General features: G+C 53.5%; 1 protein-coding gene across 10 annotated transcripts in view; it reads left to right on the top strand.

The window, feature by feature from the left end:
- Nucleotides 1–19,721, top strand: part of TOM1L2 (target of myb1 like 2 membrane trafficking protein) — a 123,146-nt gene extending 103,425 nt beyond the window's left edge. For 2 of the 10 annotated variants that reach the window (XM_008052274.1, XM_021709651.1), the window contains exons 9-16: nt 2,338–2,386; nt 2,797–2,920; nt 4,936–5,053; nt 6,194–6,269; nt 9,326–9,391; nt 15,212–15,271; nt 17,348–17,384; nt 18,530–19,721. In XM_008052274.1, coding sequence (XP_008050465.1) covers nt 2,338–2,386; nt 2,797–2,920; nt 4,936–5,053; nt 6,194–6,269; nt 9,326–9,391; nt 15,212–15,271; nt 17,348–17,384; nt 18,530–18,678 — 679 coding nt within the window. In that variant the 3' untranslated portion in view covers nt 18,679–19,721. Of the gene's footprint in view, nt 1–2,337; nt 2,387–2,796; nt 2,921–4,935; nt 5,054–6,193; nt 6,270–9,301; nt 9,392–15,211; nt 15,272–17,347; nt 17,385–18,529 lie in introns of all 10 variants that reach the window. The other 8 variants (XM_021709652.1, XM_021709657.1, XM_021709650.1 and 5 more) reach the window with 6 other exon arrangements.
- The last annotated feature ends 451 nt before the right edge of the window (nt 19,722–20,172 follow it).

A 20,172-nucleotide genomic window follows, 5' to 3' on the forward strand; every position in this document is an offset into this window, starting at 1 on the left:
AAAGGGAGAGAGAGATTAGAGTTGGAAAACACTCATCAGAGATGCTAATTTGTTCCCGGCTGACAGGGAAAATGCTTCTTGTTCTCCTGGGAACCGAGCAGCCGAAGCAGCAGGAAGTTGACGTGCAGAATTAGGCTCTGCCCTTTGTAAGCCTCAGGCTGCTCGCCTTTCCCCCACTGCTCCCACCACCCCCAGCCCCAGGGACTTGTGTGTGTGTGGGGGGGGGTCTGGGCCCCAGTGCTTCTGCACCTGCTCCTTTGATGATCCTTTGAATTTGGAAAGGATTAAAGGGAAAAAAATCTCTACTAAGAAAAAGGATTTCCTCTTTCCCATCTTTAAAAAAAAGAGAAAAGCTTTTCCCTTTGCAAATGTCAGTGTTATCTAGGGTATTCAGGGGAAGCAGGCAGGGTATAAGTGCCAGAATGCGGCTGCTTTGGGAAACGTGGACACATTCTTTCCTGTTCTTTCTGCAGCCAAATCATTTCGGGGTTTGAGGTAACAAACCTGCAAATTCTTTTCCATTTTAAAAGCCTTCCCTCAGGACAAAATCTAAAACATCTTATTTAGACCTACTTTTAACAAAGGAGGTATAATGGTAAGCACAAGTCTCATCTCATCACCAATGGGTGCAGGGTGGGCTTTCCTGAATGACCCAGTGTCAAGACCAGAAAGGACCTTGACCAGGCCAACCTTCTCCCCTTAAAGATAAGGCCTGAGAGCGAGACAGTGGCCTGAGACTCCTGCAGGCTTGAGGTCCTGGCCCCTTCTTCCATGCCAGCTGACTCATAGCCTACCCTACAGATTACTCAGGAGTACAAGGATCTGATATCAGTGTAGGGCCAGTGGGACAGATACTTGCATTTAAGCCCCCTTTGGGGGCTTAAAGGGTGATTTTGTTGTGATTGTCATAAACCCTGGCTTTGTCTCAGCTTTTGACTGTGGAGATAGGGATGGGTGGCCTGTGCCCATCTAGCAGGTGACAAAAGCTCTGCAGTAGGAGTATGGGGCCCCTTAGGAGCTCACAATGTGTCAGCTGGAGAACAGGAGCATATCTGAAGGGCCTTGACTCCCAGCCCAAGGCCCCTTTGTCTTTCTATGTGGTTCAGGTTTCTCCATGTTAAATAGGCTTGGGTTTTCACCTGTTAGGCCCATTTAATTCCCTACTAGAACAGGATGACAGGAGCTAGCTATTTTCACCCAACGGTCCCCCAGGTTCAGCATTACAAATAATTCAGAGGCCAAGCCTGCAGCCTGTGGCCCAGAAGTGCCCTTCTGGTTAGAGTGCCTTTGACAAGTATGATTGTTCCTTGAAGAGAGTGTGGGAAAGGCACCCCAGGATGAAAATTTTTCAGAGATGTTAATATTCCTGTCCTCTTTATAGACCACTGTCAAGAAAAACCACACAAGTCTTCCTTAAAACCACAGTGGACACTCACTGCCTAATCAGATTGTTCCTCCAGGGGATCTCTTGTCACCAGGCACTGACCCCAGCAAGCTGGAAGGCGAATGTGCATACTTCACTAAAGCCGGGCTTCTTGGGCTCCAGCTGAAAAGTCTCTTAGCTACCTCTCTGCCTGTGGCATTTGAAGATTTTATGTATGAGGCAGAGCATGATCTGTTCTCCCCCTCAGACCTCACAGCTGGTCTTCCACTCCCCACCTGGTGTGAGAGCGACCTGGGTGTGGGAGCGGAGAGGCCTTCTGCAGTTGCTCAAAGCCAAGCCCCCCTGCACTGGGGGGTTGGATACGGAGGAGACTCCCTGATAGGCCTGCCTTGCCCTGCCCTGGCCTCCTGGCAGCCCCTTGAAGGTTGGCTCAGACCCCCCTGAAGCTACTGGTGAACCATTTCACCAGCCATAGTCAGGGCCCCGTGCCCATCTTCCTCATCTAGCAACACTAGTGGGTTGCTCCCCAGCACAGCTCTGTGAGAGAGGGCAGTGTCTCCAGTTATCGCCTGGCTTTGTGGATAGACATCTACGACCCCCCCAAGGGTAAGTGGTTGATCCACCCTCCCTCCAGGGGCAAGAGGAGCACTCTGGGCCCAGGTGTGTATGGGTCCAGCTGGGGACACTCATGGTGGCCTCCTTGATGGGTCAGCCACCACCCTTCCCTGATGCCAACTCAGAGCACCATGTGGGAGGTCAGGAAGTCGATCTTCCTGGAGGGAGCCCCATACAGAGGAGAGTGTGGCAAAGCTATGTGTGTATGGGCCCACTTCCCAGTCCCAAGTGAAACTGCCTGGTCTGGGTCTCAAGGGCTCTTCACAGGACCACTGTGTACCACAAGGCCACGCCAGGGTGTCCTCTCTCCTTACATCTGCTTTCCCTTCCCCTGTTAGGTTTGAGAGATACAGGTCGGGCCGATCCGTTCAAAATGCCAGTAATGGAGTAAGTATCCTTCAAAATCCTCACGCCTTCCGCAGCCAGGCCCAGTCCTCCCTGTTGTGGAGGCTGCAGGGACACGCCTGGGTGGGGCCTCGCCTCCTTTCTAACTGGGGTTTAAGTATCTGTGTGATTGAAGAGCGAGATCCTGGGGAAGAGTGAGCAGCAAGTGCCAGGCCCGCAGATCCCAGGACAGCCGCTGTCTGGTGACTCAGAACCACCTGCTGAGCGGGAAGGGGGAGGCCAGAGGTCAGCCAGGGCCCTGGGTCCTGAGGGCAGGCAAGGGATCCAGCTGTGCTTCTGTCCGGGTACAGTGCTGGTGCCTTTCCTCTCGGAAGCGCACAGTTGCCTGCTGCTTCCACCTCAGAGCCTGGCGTGAGGGCTCTGGGCCCGCTGCCAGTCTCCTGTTCCAACAGGCACTGAACGAGGTGACTGAAGACAACTTGATAGACCTGGGGCCAGGGTCTCCAGCGGTTGTGAGCCCGATGGTGGGGAACACAGCGCCCCCATCTTCGCTGTCCTCCCAGCTTGCAGGCTTGGGTGAGTGTCTCGGGGCAAAAGGGGCTCCTACTGCTGGTCCTCTCGCAGGCCACTTCTGTCTCTTTGTCAGATGGCCTGAAGAGCGCCTTTTGGGAAACCCATGTGAAAGTGCATTCTTGAATCCTGGCCAGTTGTACCGCCTTCAGTCTATAACTTCTTCCCTAAATTTGAATTTTAAACCTGTGTTGGAAAGCAAGGGTGGGGGAAGTTCCAAGGAACTGGAAATTATTTGCTTTTTAAAAAAAGATAACCTGCTGTGTTTTATATGGAACATTCCCTATGCTTGCAGTGATTTCCTTTTCAGCATGAACTAGGACAAGGATGGCAAACAGATCTTAGCCCACTGGTTGCTTGGAATACAGGTTTGAGGAGGATGCTGGACCCTGCTCAGGGCTTAGAAGAGTCTATGATTGATTGACAATATCTGCAGTGGGTTTGGAAACAGGAAGTGGTAGTGCCAGTATATTTGCTCTCCTTAAACTATACCACCAATCTAAAGCATTCCAATGTCTGAAACTTAAAACGAAGAACCTGGCCACCTTTCCACAGTTCATTCAGTTTGAAAGTGTGTGTATGGCTCTATATGCTTCAATTATACTGGATGGATGCCAATTATGACAAAGTTATAATACTGAGAGAATTAATAAGCATGGCCCTCACAATTCTTTTCTCTACCTTACTTTTCTGTTTTCATTTTTTCTTAATATTTTCCTGCTACTTTTATTTGATTTGAATTGAATTAAGCTTTTATTTAGTGGCCTGTCAGTTACTGTAATTCTAGCTTCTTAGTATCTTGTATCTCTAGAGCCACTTTCTCTGTTGGAACAGATTTCTCTGCCTTCGATTTATCTAGCATATATGGCTACCAGATTTAATACCTAAAATCCAAATTGAATTCTGCTATCTCCCTTCTTAAAAAATATCTAGTGTGGCCGGGAGCAATGGTTCATGCCTGTAATCCCAGTGTTTTGGGAGGCCAAGGCAGGAAGATCACTTGAGGTCAGGAGTTTGAGACCAGCCTGGGCAACATATTGAGACCCTGTCTCTACAAAAACAAAATTTAAATTAGCTGGTGTGGTGGTGCATGCCTGTAGTCCCAGCTACTTGGGAGGCTAAGGCAGGAAGGTCACTTGAAAACCTAGGAGTTCAAGACTGCAGTGAGCTATTGTGCCACTGCATTTCAGCCTGGGCAATAGAGTGAGGCCCTAAAATTAAAAGGTCCAGTGCCTTCCCACCTGCTCCTTATGGGATGTGAGGTTTCACCAGCCATCTCCCACCTACCTTTCCTACCACCTCTTCCACAGATCTCTCCCTGTCTATACTGCTCAATTCATGCATCCTGGACCCTATGCCTTTATACCTCCAGACCCTATGCCTTTATACCTCCAGACCCTATGCCTTTATACCTGCCCTTTCCCATTCTCCCCCCAACATATTCCCACTCGTTTTTAAAGACCCACCCTTGTGCTGGTTTTGAGTCTTTCCTGATGTCCCTGGCTTAGCCCTGCTATTGTATGTTCCCACCTACTCGGTGGGCTTCTGGAGGCCAAGGACCATGTCAGATTCCATTTGGTCCACTCGTGATCTAGCTCTGAACATGGCGGTTACCCCAGAAACATTGCCAAATAAATAAGTGACCAGGTCCTTGGACATTATGATTGAGTTAATGAGGGGCCCACCTAGGAAGGGTATTATGGGAAATCCACAGGTGCACTGGCCCAAGTCCCATCCTTCTCACCCCCAGCAATCTCCGTCTCATTATGATGACTCTTTCCCCTCCTTGAGCAGCTTGAGGGGCAATGACTGTTCTGTCCCCCATCTGGAGCCTGCCCTGGGTATATCCTGCATCTGGACCCTGCCCTTCCTGCATGTGGTGGGCTGAGAGTTCTCAGGGAAGTCCTGCACCCCCATAGAACCTGAACCTGCCCGGCTGGTGTCCTAACCTGGTGGTCCTCCACCAAGTCAGGGATCCACATTTTGTTCTCACCTGCCTCCTGTTTGTTTTGTTGCCACAGACTTGGGGGCAGAGAGCGTCAGTGGCACCCTCAGTTCACTCCAACAATGTAATTCCCGTGACGGCTTTGACATGTTTGCCCAGACGAGAGGGAACTCCTTGGCTGAGCAGCGCAAGACGTATGTGGGGCACTTTCCAGTGGCTCTCCGAAGATGTTGGGGGGATTGACCCGGTCCTGGTCACAGGCCAGCACAAAGAGGCCTTTTATTTGCCAGGTCCAGAACTGCCAGAACTTTAAAGCACAGCTATGAAAACTTGGCATTAGATGCGGATGTTGAATAAACGCCAGCCTCTCTGTCCCGCCTCCTGCCACCCACTCCTCTGCCCTTGGCTTTGATTGTAGTGTGATCTCTCCTGGGAGTTACAAGAGATGACACTTCTCTTTCCTCCCCACGCTGCTGCTGCAGACACCACTTCCCCAGCGCCTCATCTTCAGGAGCTGGGAAGCAGGAGGGTGCAGCCAGCCAGGGCCTGAAATGGGTTCCTAGCGACAAGATATTCCTGCCTAAAAAAAGTGGTCAGAGCAGAGGCTTCTCTGACAGCTCTGGCAAGGATGAGGCATATGGAATCAGGAGGGTTGATTCCAAAATAGATAACCCATGCATCCCACTGTACGTGTTTTCTGTTCAGCTAAGATGAGCCTAAAGGCGAGCACTTTCCCCGCCTTTCCCAGGGATCCAGCGTCTTGGTGCATTCAGTTCCCCAAGTCCTACTCAGGACTTAACAGGGTGAGCAGAAACCCAAGGCCCCGTGCACCCTTTACCAGCAAAATTGCTTGTAAAACAGATACAGCTAAAGGGGTCCGGGACCAGAGGAATTGGTGACAGTCCAGGTCCCAGAGACTGCCTTCCTTGTCAAATGCACTGAGGCTGCTGCCTAAAATAAGTATTCATATTACTTTGCCTTTCTCTGGCTTTCCCACTGAGGAGTTTTAGAGCACTTTGGACATCCTGTTATTGAGCTTCAGAGATGCCCCAGTATAGTCACTGGAGAGTAATGTTGAGGTGCATAGTATCCCAGATCCCAGAGGAGACACATGGTTGAGCCTGAGCTAGGACTCTGGCCTTCTAGCAGGGAGACAGACAGCGTGAGCCTCTACTCCCTACCCAAAGCCAAGGTCACAAGAAACCTTTTCCAGGGACATCTGAGGAAGGTGCCATGGGACAGAAAGTGGTTACAGGTCCTGCCCTGCCCCATCCCCACATGACCCTAGGGGTGGGGGGGAGAACTAACTCAGCTTGTGCTTGCTTCACCTCCAGGGTAACCTATGAGGATCCCCAGGCTGTCGGAGGACTCGCTTCTGCACTAGACAATCGAAAACAGAACTCGGAAGGGGTAGGTCTTTCACCCTGTTTTTCTGCCTGGAGTCTTCTAGAGGGAAAGTCGGGCAGTGTGAAAGCCAGCTGGATAACTCAGCAAAAGCTGGCTTGCACAGAGGGCAGGGGCACACTGAAGGAGAGATCCGGGAAGCACCTGTGTGCTACCAGGTAGTGCTTCATTGAGTCTTTACCCCTCCCTGTGAAGTAACACCCCGTGTGAGCTTTCCCATGATGGCCAAGTGGAAACAAGCCCAGAGAGGTGGGAGATTGGGCCCAGGGCACCCAGAGAGCAGATAGCAAGTGGGGGATCCAATTCCAAGAATGTTGCACTCAGAACTCCTGCTCTTCCTGCTGCAGTGGCCCTGAGCTCTCAGGGCATAGGTGTCTTGTGGTCACTTGTTATAGTGCCCTGGAAGTGGGCAGAACTCTGACAAAATCATGACCTGCACAAGGAAGGACATTGCTGACTTGAGTCACATCTCAGATGGTCATTTGTCACTGGCCTAGCAGAGCAGTACAGCCCCATGAGAAGGCACTGGAGGGCCAGGATTTGTTTGGGGAGCTGAGTAGTGGCTGGGAAGTTCTATGTCTGGAAGAAGTAAAGCCAAAAGTGGGGACACTTTGAATTGGAGGATGGCACTTATTTGAGACCTCAAACACAGCCTTAGTTTCTGTAAGATTTCAAATTACTGAATGGGAAAAGATTTGAGTCTTAATGTTTCTCATGAGATGTTTTTCTTTTTGCCTAACTAAGAAATATATGTGGGCCGGGCTCGGTGGCTCAGCCTGTAATCCCATGCCTTGGGAGGCTGAGGTGAGTGGATTGCCTGAGCCCGTGGGTTCGAGACTCACCTGGGCAACTTGGTGAGACCTCATCTCTACAATAAATCAAAAAATCAGCTGGGCATGGTAGCGCATGCCTGTAATTCCGGCTACTGGGAAGGCTGAGGTGGAAGGATCGCCGGAGCCCAGCAGGTCAAGGCTGCGGTGGCTGGGAGCGGCCACTACACTCCTGTCTGGGCGACAGAGTGAGACTCCAACTCAAAAAAAAAAAAAAGAAAAAGAAATGTATGTGGATGCATATCTGTTTGCAGGGGTAGGAGGGAGGAGGGCCCTTGGGACAACTACCCACGATAGCTGGAACTCCTGTCTGGCTTCCCCAGCAGCGATCATCTGTCCCCTAGCTAGGGAGGTTTGCAAAGGGCTGTTTGCTTCCAGAATACCAGTTCTTAGCCTCCTTCAGCTCCTGTCCAAATGGACAGGCAGACAGTGGTACTGGTTTCTGATAGAAAGCTTGCCCTTGGGGAAAGGGACTCCTCAAGGCACTGGCCTATCCAACTTGATCTGAGGGCATGTGTCTCTCTGCACAGACCACCAGGGGGCGCAGAAGAGTCAGGCGACTGGGCCAGCCCCTCCTCTGGCCAGCTGCCTTGGGTTCTTAGCACCCTGACTTTCCACAGAAGGGGTGGGCAGGGTCCCCCAAACCCCTGAGACTGGGACACCCAAAATCTATGCAGTGGTTATGGTTCTGATCTCCTGTTACTTGGAATGTCCTCCCACCTATCCCAGGGAGGGTGATAGGAGCCAGGCTGGGGCCTGCCAGCATTACTGTCAGGTGAGGACATCTTCTCCTGGCTGACCCAGGCCTGACCTGGGAGCTGCCCAGTGCCCCCGCCAGGCCGACCTCATCTGCTCCCCACTCGGGCTCCAGGGCCTGCCATGTCCATGCCAGGGTGTGTCCTGCTGCACCCCTGCCATTATCAGTGTCCAGGCCTGGGTCTGCGCCCAGGAGAGGTGAGTGACTTCCTGCCCTTCACCCTTTGGGTGCGTGGCTTGGACTAGCTCCCTGTTTTCAAAGGTTCTGATTACTCCAGCAGGTTTTCCACACAGTGGTAGGCAGACTGCCGTTCATGTTTGCTACTCAGTGGAGACGTTGCCACAGCCACGCCTCAGTGATCTGAGGCGGCAGGGCATGTGTCATCTGTGTGTGTACACACATATCCTTGCCTGTGTGCAGCGCTCAAGGTTACTTTGTCACATGCCAAGCCGACCAAGAAGTGAAAATGGGGCCAAGGGAGAAATTAAGAACACAATAAAGAAAAGGAGAGAATTGTGTAGCCACACTTCCACAATTCAAATCCAACTGTTAGTCAAAAAAGGCCGAACTGGGGCATTCCTGTAGTCCCAGCTACTTAGTAGCCTGAGGCAGGAGGGTCACTTGAGCCCAGGAGTTTGAGACCAGCCTGGGCAACATAGCGAGACCTTGTCTCAAAAAATACATGAATAAATAAAACCAGGCATGGTGGCTAATGCCTGTAATCCCAGCACTTTGGGAGGCCAAGGCAGAGGGATTGCTTGAGACTAGGAGTTTGAGACTAACCTGGGCAACATGGTGAGACCTTGCCTCTCTAAAAAAAAAAATCAGCTGGATATGGTGGCATGGACCTGAAATCCCAGCTACTCAGGAGGCTGAGGCAGAAGGATCACTTGCCCCCAGAAGGCTGAAACTGTGGTGAGCTATGATCGTGCCACTGCACTGCAGCCTGGGCAGCGGAGTGAGACCTTGACTCTAAATAAATAAATAAATAAATAGTAAAAGGCATATACCTAATCCAGCATTCAAGAGTTTAGGGGGAGAAAATACACTGACTACTGGTAAGGAGAAAAAAGAGGGGAAAAAATGCAGGAATTTAAGTTAGGGAAAGTATAACAGATTCTGTAAAAGTCTGTTCTTTGAAAAATTGATGCCCTGCCAATCGTGGTATCCCTAATCAAGAGAGGTTGACCTTCTGTGACCTCAGAGATTTTCCAAGGGCATGGGAGTTGTCAGCATGAGTATATGTTATCCTATGGAGATTCTTGGTTACTAAACTTTTTTTCTTTTTTCCAGGAAGGTAAGGGGGACATGCCAGGGGTGGAGGTTGGGGGCAAGGGGCATTGGGTCACATTTCCTTACATGACAAAGGTCAAATCTGAAGTGACTTTTCTGTTTCCACAATATGTGCTATTGACTTCTTTCTCATGGGTCTTGCTGTGACTTTTCTTTCTGGGACTTTTCTGTCCTCGACCCAGAAGAGAGGTAGAGGTGGGGACTCTGACCTGGAGCCTATAGACAGCTGGCTCATAACCCAAGGAATGGTGAGGCATCACCAGCTGAGCCAAGCCCGCTGTCCACCCCAGCCCCTTTTGTGTGTAACAGCCTATGCCTTCCCCCTGCAACCTGCCGAGCCCTTGTGAATCAGACAGTACAAGGCCATGCTCTCCTGACAGGGGTGCCAAATTTGCCCTCCTATTTTTGTTTAATCTCCTTAAGCCACAGATTTCCAATCCCAGAAATACCTCTGATTTTCTGCTGAGGCCCATGCTCCTGGACCTTAAGAGTCTGGGACATCTGCAGGGATGAGGGGAGGGCCCCTTCCTTCCTTTTACTGTCTCCGGAGCTCTCGGCAGTATTCACTTTTCCAGGATGAGCACAAGTTTCGATGGCTTTTGCTTGGGAGGGAACACTTCTAAGGGAACAGACTCAAAGCATCTGCCCAGTCAGAGAAGCCCCATCTAGCCCAGAGCCTGCCAACATGGCAGTCCTAGGCTTGACAGGTTTTGATTACATATATCCACTAAGTTACTTATATCCAGTAAGTCCCCCAAAAGGATTTGAGACCTTTTAAAGAAATACACAAACACAACAGGAACAGAATAAAAAGAAGACAAAGCCAGGGGAGCTCAGTGTCATAAACGCTGTTAGTATCATGTAGCAGAGCTTTTCTGGCACAGAGACCTGGGAGGGTCTCCACTGTCTTGTCTGTTCAGGTGGGCCTGAGCCTGGTCTTTGGAGAGAGGGTGACCTCACCTCAGGCTGCAAAGCTCTGTGAACATGTGGGGGGGCCTGAGCTGGAGGGAATGCAGAGAAGGAAGGATGATGGACAGAGTGCAAACGTGGGGCTCTCCCCTAGGCGAGGTGGAGTGAGAGGGGTGCATAACTGCCCCCAGTGTGTTGGGCCAGGCTTTGGCCAGGGAGGGGCCAGCAGGTCCCAGACTGCAGGCAGCACTGGGACCACCTGCTTGAGCAAGGACTTGGGCCAGGCCAGGTGGCCCAGAACCATGGGGGCAAGGGGCGTCTGCCTACCCGCCAGCTTAGGCTGTTGCCCTCTGCACACTCAGGCCCTCAAGCTGGACGGGTCTCCCACCGCCTGTCTCAGCAGCAGCACACTTCTGCTCTGAGTGAGAAAGCAGCTTCTGCACCAGACCCTAGGCCATTCTTAGAGAGATGGGCCCTTCATCTGCTTCTTCAGGAACAGGTTGGGCTTCAGGAGACCACGTCCACTCCATTGTCCAAATTGGGAAGATAGAGCCCCTGTGTCCGTGTGCCTATTAATCCTGCAAAAAAGGATACTGCCCACACAAACTACCCTGAATGTGGCCCTGGCAGCTGGTGGTGGCGCCTGCCTCTGCCCACTCAGGCTGCCTCCCCACCACCCTGTCCCCACATGGAGCTCCAGTCTTTAACTTCCCAGAAACAAACCCAACTAACAGCTAACCTGGTGTCTCGCCTGACTGACTGCAGTGTTCGTGTTCTTGACAACATATATTATTAATTGCTTTGTCTTATTCCCCATAGTGTAGAAACCCTGAGTCTTTCCAAACCTCCCAAGTACAGATTCTTTACTTGGAAACTTTTTGTACTACTAAGTGAGACAAAAGGCTTTTAGACTATTCCTTCTGCTGGGGTGGTGACTGAAGTGTCATAGGGAGGGTTTCATAGCTTCTTGGGAGATGGCACACCTGAGCTACAGAGATGGCACCTGTTGGATTGAAAACTGGGCAGGTAGGTTTCCTTGTGGGGCTGTGGGACGCTGCAGAGGAGCATCTCATGGGGCCCTTACTCTCCTGGGGCTTCAGGTGTGCGGTTGTCCAACACAGAAGTTAGCTGACAACACCAGGGTCATTGCCAGTTAAAAAGAATCGAGGTCTGTCATGAGCCAGCACCAAGCAGCTCCTGAGGAGACTACCAGGCTTGTGATCTCCCTCCCTGGCCTCTCTAGCTTGAGGTCTTTTTGTCTCTCCTGGCTGATCATCAGCTAGAACTGTCGCCTGTGTGCAGCCTGCAGCCAGGAACATATCCTAATATGAACTAATCTAAGTCAAAACAAGAACAGAAATAGGTTGGTAAAAAGTCTGCGACTGCCAGAATCTAGGTTTTGGCTTGGAGCCAGAGGACTCCCTGCTCAGACCTGGAGGCCCCCCAAGGCCCCTCCCACTCAGGACAGATGCTGGGTAACCCTGGGAGTACCAGCCACACCTCTCCCCCTCAGGCAGGCGACCCTCCTGATCCCCAAGGCAGAATTGCCTCTGCCTGCAGTTCCAAGTGAGAATCAGCTGACAGCAGAACAGCTCACCCACTGCTCAGGTCAAAACCTGTCACTTCTGACGTCTGAGACACCTGCTTCTCTGCACTCTGAGACTGGGCAGGCCTGGTCTAACCACTGCCCTGGCCAAGCTGGCCTGGCCTTCCTGTCTTCAGGGGGCCTGAGCTTCAGGTGTGGTTCTCTCCTGGAGGGCATTCCCATGCTAGCTTCCTTCCTTTTTCTCTCTTCACATCTCTTTTTCCTTTCTGTCTCCCTCCTTCAACTCACACTCTTCTTCAGACCCCTTGGAACAGCCTTCAGCGGATCATTGCCCAAGAAGGAGCTAAAACCATGGCAGTCTTCTTAGGGATCTGCTGGGCCAGCCCCTCGCTTGACAGATGAGGACCCTGCAGCCTCCCGGGGGCCTGGTGACGTGCCCAAAGCCACAGGGCAGTCTGAGTACCCTAAGACTTGTTGCAGTTGCCCCTGCCTCCCGCCAGCCCAGGGAGGGGAGCTTCCTTTGCCTCCTGCATACGTAGTTTCTTTAGTTCGTATTTTCATAGCAGTACATGTTTAGTCTGTGTCTGGTAGCACCTACATTATTAGGAGGAACTTTGCCCTGTTGTATTACTCAAGGCATTTCTTTACCAGGGCAGGACGTTTAGTGAGCTAAGGTTTTGTGTCCGGCCACCAGAAAGTCAACCCCTGCCTTCCATTATATAAGCTTAACTAAACCAACACCCTGCTCCACAGTGGTTCACGCCCTGAGGCCAAGTGCCTTTAATACTGTAAAGAGTCAATTCTAATAATTTCTGACACTGCTGGGTTTCTGAATTAGAAAACGGAAGCACCAACCTGGAAGTTAAGGGATTCTGGGTCATGGGAATTGAAAGCCAAGTACGACCTAGCAATCACCTTATTTCACAGATAAGGAAACCATGGCCGAGCGTTGCGCAGGCCCCTGCCCCAGCTCCTGCCTCTCCACCCAAAACTCTAAGGCTTCTTAGGAGAGAAGCAGCTCAGGAGCTGTTGGGTGAAGAAACAGGTCCAGGGAGAAGGACTTGCCCCAGGTCCGGCTACCAGTGAGCGCTGGGGCCCACACAGACCTCCACCCAGTGCACTCTCCTACTCAGCCTGCCCCTTAGGGGCTGGAGGGTGCCATTCCATAAACATACTACTTATTTGGAAAAATCTAGGACAGGGAAGAAAAGGGTTCTCATGATCCAACTTTTGGGGAATTTTGTTTTAAGGGGCAAGAAGTTTCTCAACTGTCATTGTTTATTTTCTGAGCATGCTAGCTCCTAAGATTAATCCTCAGACGAAAATTGGAGGTGATCCCAGGCCTCAGGGATTTTGTTTTTTTTAACTGTAACAAAACAATTACAAGAACAATCCGAAAGCTTAAGGCCCATGACCCCTTAATGGCTTTTTTCAAGCTTTTGCAACATTGAAAAACTGGGGACATCTAATTTGTTTCTCCTAAATCGACGAAACTGGGTAGGTGTAAAGAAGGGGCCAGTGTGCACCTTCACAGCCATCGCAGGGTTTATTTTCTCTTTGGAGATGCAGCTGACTAGCTAAGCTTCAGTTCCGGGGACTCAGTGTGGCACACATCCTCCCAGACACCAGGCCTTTGACTTAGAGGCATCAAGAGCATGAAAATGAACATCTCCTCTTCCAGGAACGTGTGGAGGCAGAAGGTCTGCCAGCAAGCCTGAGATAGCACATCACATCCCATGTGGCCTGCTGCTCTTTGATGAGCAAGGTAGTGCCCGCCTTAGGCACTGTTAGCAAATGCCTTGGGCATTTCTGTTCCCCCCAACCCTCTCCACCCACCCCCCTGGGTAATCTCATGCTCTGTGTCCCTAGGATTCATGTTAGGTGATAAGAATTTCCTGATTTTTTTTTTTTCAGTTCAACATTCTTAAGTCCCCAGTGAGTCAAAGAAATAAAACGGCAACACAGACAAGACTCTTCCTAATCTGATCAGTGGCTGGCTTGAACTTTTCTGAAAACACTCGTGTGGGCTGCTCATGTTGGATCTGAAGTTAGGGCACTGAGCATGTTCCTTAGAGCAAGGGTCCGGCCGAGCTCACTGAGGGAGTGAGGAGCTCTGGTGGCATCGCAGACATCTGCCCAGTGTTCTCGGACTCCCTCTGGGGACCCCAGTCCACCCTCCTATCAGCAACAGGTATCAACCTCCAGAACTGGAGTTGTCACATTGCAGCTGGCCTTATGCATTCTTTTGTTCTTTTCCTTTGTGAAAGTCTTGCTATTTTTTACATTGGGTAAAAACCGAGGCAGTTCTCTCACTGCTTATTTTAAGTTTATTCTTACCCTAGATCATGGCACTGGGGTAAAGCCAGCTATAGTCACAGCACTGGCATTTTTTTCTAGAAACAGTGGGCCTGCAAGTGAAGCCCCAGAAGGTGTCTCCCAGAGCCAGGACAGATGAGGAGGCAGGTCCCCTTGATTAAGGGCCATCACCTCATCTCTCTAGGCTGTGAGCCAATGTTGCCTTAACATGGCTTCTGGGAGTTGAAGGTTACCTTTACTTCTTATCACATCATATCTGACAGCAACTTCCATGTTTTTAGCCCCATGCATTCTTAAGAATCTCTGCCCGAGGCCCTTGGCACAGGGGCCCAGGCATGGCCATGGCTCAGGCACCTGTGAGGCACATCATCGTTTGCCTGGGAGCTGGTCACCTCCCTGGCTCCAGCTGCTGCTCCCCGGTGCTCAGCCAAACCTCTTTTCTTTGAGAACTGAAGCACAGACAGCCATTGAGAGCAGGGAAGAAAGGGTGAGACTAAAGGAAGCTGTTGCATTCAGGACTGCTTCGTGATTTTTTTTTCCCCCCAAAGAGACACGAAGACTAAAGCCCCACGGTCCCTTTTGTCATCAAAGCCCTCATCTTTGCCGTGTTTCTCTTGGTGGCGAAATATGCCTGCCTCTGTCCACTGGGCCCCACCCAGTGCAACAGAACACATGCGCCTTCCTCAGTGCCCCTCTCCTCCCCTCAGAATGCACCAGGACACGTTTTGAAATAGTTTCAGCTGAGAAAACAGAGTCCTTGCCATTTCCCAGGGCTGGCTCTGCCCTGCTTCCTAAGCACCTGCACCCTGCTCTGGGCAGTCTGTCACTTAGCCTCCTCTGGGCATCAGGGGCCCACTCTTGGCTCTTCGAGTCACCCCCTGGGCTAACTTACCAGCTGGTGGGTAGTCAGTACTGCTGGGACTGTCATAGCAGGTCAGCTCCGAATCAACCTGCGAGATAGCGCCTTCCTGCCGTTAGAAGGTGCTCTACAGCCCTGGGCTGAGGACACGACGTGAGGGTGGACACACATAGTCAAAAAGTTCTCCATTTCAAGAACGTGTACTGCCACCTCCCTCCCCGCCACCCTGCGGGCAGCCTGCTTCTTATAATTTGCATCTCATTGCTTTCCTCGCCTGTCATTTCACGTGTGGCTGCCCCGTGTTGCCAGTTGTGTTTTTGCTCTGTGTACATTTTGGTTTCATTTGGGGTTGCTTTTGACGATTTCCTTTGTTCCGGTGTTCTGTCTCCCCTCGCCTGACTGTGGGGCTGCCTGGCCCGCTGCTTGCCGCCTCCATAGATCCCCGTTGCGCAGCCCTCTGTCATGGACGACATTGAGGTGTGGCTCAGGACGGACCTGGTGAGACTCGACTTTTATATTTTGTGTGCAGGGAGTGGAGAGGCAGAGGCTTCCCTGAGGACAAGCCTTGGGGGACATCAGCAGGGGCCACACCTCCATCGGGGTCAGTGGAGAAAGAAGAGCTGGGACAGGCATGGCTTCTGCAGCCACCAGCTCACCTTACTTCCTGACACTTAGCCCACAGCCACGGTGCTGTGGTGACTCCCAGGCCAACTGGGGAGGCCAGCTATGATGGGGCGAGGCTCTGGGTGAGGCCTGCCTCACCCACTGTCCTGTGGCGTGGGCGGGTACATGCCCAATGAGAACAGAACTGGTGTTTAAGTCTAGCTCTGGCCCGCTCCAAAACACACACTTGCCTTCTCCCAGTTTCTTTTCCATTTCAGGAGTGTGTGTGTGTGTGTGTGTGTGTGTGTGTGTGTGTGTGTTTTGGTGGGGGGTGTTTTTTGTTTTGGAGTTTTTTGCTTGTTTTTCTTTTTTTATTGTGAAATATACACACAGTGTTTTGTTTTTAATTCACTGTCATTCCCCTTCCTGATTTAAAAGAACCCTTTCCCCAAAGACCATCGTCTCCATCCTAAGAGATAGGATGAGAAGACAAGGATATAGTGCATCTGAAAATGGCGGCAGGTCCCTAGAAAGGAGAGCTGCAGTGGCTCCATGATGACCTCTGGTCCCTCCCTTTGCTCCTTACGAAGTACTTTCACTCTCAGCAGCCCAGTAGGGGTTCAGAGTAGGGGCTGCTGGCCAAAGATGGAGGAAGAAGTGCCCTCTGGGAGGGGAAGTGGCTTTCCCAGACTCATGGGCTAGTTGGATTCCTGCCCCTCCCCCTCCCCCCTTCCCAACTTGGAGACTTCTCATCTCTCACTTCCAGCTGCCTCCTCTTCCGGGGGCCTTGTGGCTGGAGCAGAACAGCTTCCTGAGTTCTTAACCACAGGGTCAGCCTGCTGTCTTCGCTGCCTCCCACACTAGGACAGCAGCCCCTTACTGCTCTGGGCGTCCTCCCCGGAAGACCAGGTTTTCCAGGACACTCATTGCCAAGTGAGGCAGCCACCCAGGCGTGGGGGAGGAAGAAGACGCCCCATGTATCTTTCCCAAGAGGATGCCTGGAAAAGAAGTAGCTTTTCTCTCATAGAAGCAAGGCAGGAAGGGCCAAGGGATTCACCTTCTAAGGAGGACCCCAGGTCCAGGAAGGGAAGGCACTTGTCCAGCGAGGTCCCACTGCCATCCGTGGCAGAGCCAGGAGGGCACCCAGCTCTCCCAGCTCTGCCAGGGCTTTGTGACTTCCCCATCCTGCCCTGCCCCAGCAAGGCCTCTGCACTCGCTGCTCTCCCCAGTGCCTGCGCAGTCCCTGCATTCAAGAGACCATTGTGTTCCTCAGACGAAATCAAGTCGGATCCACTTTAGTTTAGAAGAGTACACAGAGCCTCCGTGGCTCCCTCAGGAGCTGGCAGCGGGTGAAGAGACCTGGGCCACGGTGGGAGGCTGGTGCAGCTCCCGGGAGTCCCCAGGACATTGCTTTCAAGGGACAGCCTCCACTGCCAAAGTGCCCACTGGGTGCCAGGCCCTGTGCCATGGGCTTCCCGGTCTTGGGCCACCTGGGCCTGCATAGTTCCCAACTGTTGGGGTCTTCCCAGAACCCCTGCCGCAGGTCGTGAGTGGGTATTGTGTAGAGGGGCACACGTGACCCTGCGTGTGCTCGGGCTTCACCTTCCTATGGCCCTCTTCACCTCTCCCCAGAGCCTCGAGAGGCCAAGGGTGAGGTTCTGTCCTCCCCAGCCCAGACTGGAGAACCGGCCTGCACTGTTTTGGATGTGGGGCCCTTCTGGAGGATCAAAACTAGAACCTGTTTGTTTTCTTGTTTTGTAAAAACACAACTTCTGTTTCTCCAGTAAGAAGAGTAGTATTTTGCTATTTCGGAAGTCTGGAAACAGGGAAAAGTAGGGAGTTTTGCTCTAGCGCTGTGGGCAGTGTGAACCTGGGCAGCACTGCTCTGGGGTGGCTGAGGTCAGGCAGAGGTAGCCGGGCGTGCCAGCCGCGGCCAGTGCCCTGATTCCTGTCTCTCTGCTCCTCCCACAGAAGGGCGATGACCTGGAGGAGGGCGTCACGAGTGAAGGTATGGCCTGGCCCTTGACTTTACTGCCTTTGCTGTTCCCGCCCCAGGCTGGACAGGGGCCAGTCCCCAGTCACCGTGGAGCCTCTTCTGCCAAAGCACCTGCGCTGTGGGCTTCACAGGTGGCCTGGTCCTGCCCAGGGCTTATGTGGGAGGTGTTATTCCTCTCATCTCCCTTCTTGGGAAACAGAGGTCGGAAAGGACACGTGACTTTCAGAAGATTACGGAGCTAGTGAAGAGTGGGTGCAGACTGCCACCTGCGTCCCAACCCTCAGATGCTCAGTCCAGTTCAGATACCTGCTGTGCAGTTCAAGGGGCCAGGGGACCCTTGGGCAGCGGGGCCGGAAGGGAGGAGCCTCAGCTGATGGGCAGGCTGGGAACAGCAAGGGGTTAGTTCCCCCACACAGCTGCCCCCACATCCCCTGTCCCCACGTCCCCTGTCCTCACGTCCCCATGCCGCGAGGCCCCCACATCCTTTGTCCCGCAAGTCCCCTCCCCTCACATCCTGCCTCCCCAGCTTATCCTGTCCCCTCCACTTGCCTCCACCTGCCCCTCCTCTCCCCAGTCAGCCAGTCGCTGTGGTCAGACAGCTCCGCAGTCAGGGAACTTTCAGAGGACCCAGCTCTCTGGCTTGGAGCCCTGTGAGAATGGCTCAGTGCCCTCCCCCCCCCCCCCCCGCCTCCCCAGCATCTCTCCCTTGTGTGGGTGAGTGTGGGGTAAGTGAGAGGGTCCCCGCCACGTCAGGAACCCATCCTCCAGCTCTCCCTGCCCTCCCCCAGTGCAAGTCTGGAAAACGAACGGAGCTACAGGTCAGCAGGGGTGAGTGCTCCGCGCTCTGGTTTCTCCAGAGCCTCTCCCTGCGGGGCCTGTGGAGTAGGCGCAGCTGGGACCCTTCCCTCCACACCGCCAGGGGCAGGTGCCGAAGTCCTCCCCACCCCCCACCCATCCCCCCTCAGGCGTCATGCTTGCCCTGGATGTAGTGGAGGAGGAGGAGGTGGGGTGCTTCCCTGAGGCCAGGCCCCAGGCAGCATCCCTGGCTCTGCTGACAGCCCACCCTGCCACCCCTGCCTCCCTCCATGGTGCCAGCTGGAGCCACCCTTGCCGGGGCTCCCCCACCAACCCAGCCCTTGCCTTGGTTTGTATTGCAGAGTTCGATAAGTTCCTTGAAGAAAGAGCCAAAGCTGCTGAAATGGTTCCCGACCTCCCCTCACCCCCAGTGGAGGCTCCCACTCCAGCCTCAAACCCTTCTGGCCGGAAGAAGCCAGAGCGGTCGGAGGATGCCCTCTTCGCCCTGTGAGTGGCCCTGTGGTTTGCCTCCCCAGATGGCAGGTCACCGCCCACCCCCGTGGACACCAGGCACTGGCCACTCCTCCATCTCCAGCCCCCACGCAGCCTGCACACCTGAGTCTCCATGGATGTGCTACTGTGTCTGCTCCTAGGCCTCCCACTAGTCAGGACCAGCTTTAGCCACCTTCTTTCCTCTGGGTGGTGGATTACAGCGGCAGCCAGAGGTCCCTCCTTCCCACTGCGGGCCCCCTCTGCCCCGTGTTTCCTCCCAGGAAGAGCGGTCAGGGTGGCCCAGCCCCAGGAAGGGCAGCCCCTTGACACCGTTTGCTGAGCAGACCACCTGGACTGTCCTTCCTGACACCTCCCCGCAGAGAAGGGGCAAGTCCCGGGCCCTCCCTGTGCCCCACCTCCACCTAGCTCCATGATGTCTCTGGGCATGGCTGCCCTCGCGTGCCCTTCTCTTCCAGAAGGGGCTTTGCACCACCGTCTCTGGAAAAGCAGGTGCAGTTGCACCGACAGGCTTCGCCTCCCTCCTTGAACTGTGTGTCACCTTGGGGCACTTGGCGTGTTAGCGCTTGAAAAGGCTCTGTGGAGTGTCCACGGGGGGGGGGAGGGTCTCTCACCTTCTTGACCCTCTCTCCCTCTGTCAGCTGCTAGTCCAGGCCCCACCCAGACTGGCTCAGCAGCCGAGCCAAAGACCAAGGGGTCCTGCAGGCTCCCAGCATGGGGAGAGGGCCAAGGCTGGTTGGGAGGTCAGCAGGCAGCCCACGGACAGTGGCCACATGGCACACTGCTGAGATAACACCACCACAAACCCAACGGCCTGTGCACACACCGCATGCTTGCACCCACACACGAGGCCCTCATCTGTGGAGGGGCTTTGCCTGGGAGAAAGTGTTGCAGCTTGCGGGCGTGCCACACTTGAGCTGCGGCCTGGCCTGCGGCAGCCTCGCACCTCTGCCTCCAGGGCCTGCAGCAGACAGCTTTGCCCACTCCTAGAGGTCTGCAAGACTGAGAGGCCAGAGCGACACCGAGGCCCCTGCACGGCTCCCTGGCATGGGCCTGGGCCTGCTCCCACAGGCTGTCCTGACACCTGGCCTCCTCCTGCCTCAGACGCCCCCTGGCCGCCAGTCTGCACCCTTTCCCCAAGCTGACATTGAAGGCTGACAGAGCCTGGGGCCAAGCAGAAGGGTTCGGTGACACCTGCTCCCCTCCTGTGTCCTTGCTGGTGTGTCTCCTGGTCATAGCAACGGACTCAGCTCTGCGCAGGCCCTGTGACCCCTACCGCCATGCTGCTGAGGTCCAGAAGATGGAAATGCTGCTGCAGCTGTGTGCACCCCCATGGGGCTCCAAGCCCCTTGCTGGGTCAGTCTGCTCCTGTCTCCTCCAGCACGCACTGCCCAGGTCGCCACAGGTTCCCAGCTCATGGTATGGCCAGCCCTTCCCACCTGGCAGCATGGCCCAGACACGTGGCGGTCACCACCAGAGCACCAGAGCAAGCAGG

This window comes from Carlito syrichta, unplaced genomic scaffold, assembly GCF_000164805.1.
Source record: "Carlito syrichta isolate Samal-C Ts95f unplaced genomic scaffold, Tarsius_syrichta-2.0.1 Scaffold270828, whole genome shotgun sequence".
NCBI lineage: Eukaryota > Metazoa > Chordata > Mammalia > Primates > Tarsiidae > Carlito > Carlito syrichta.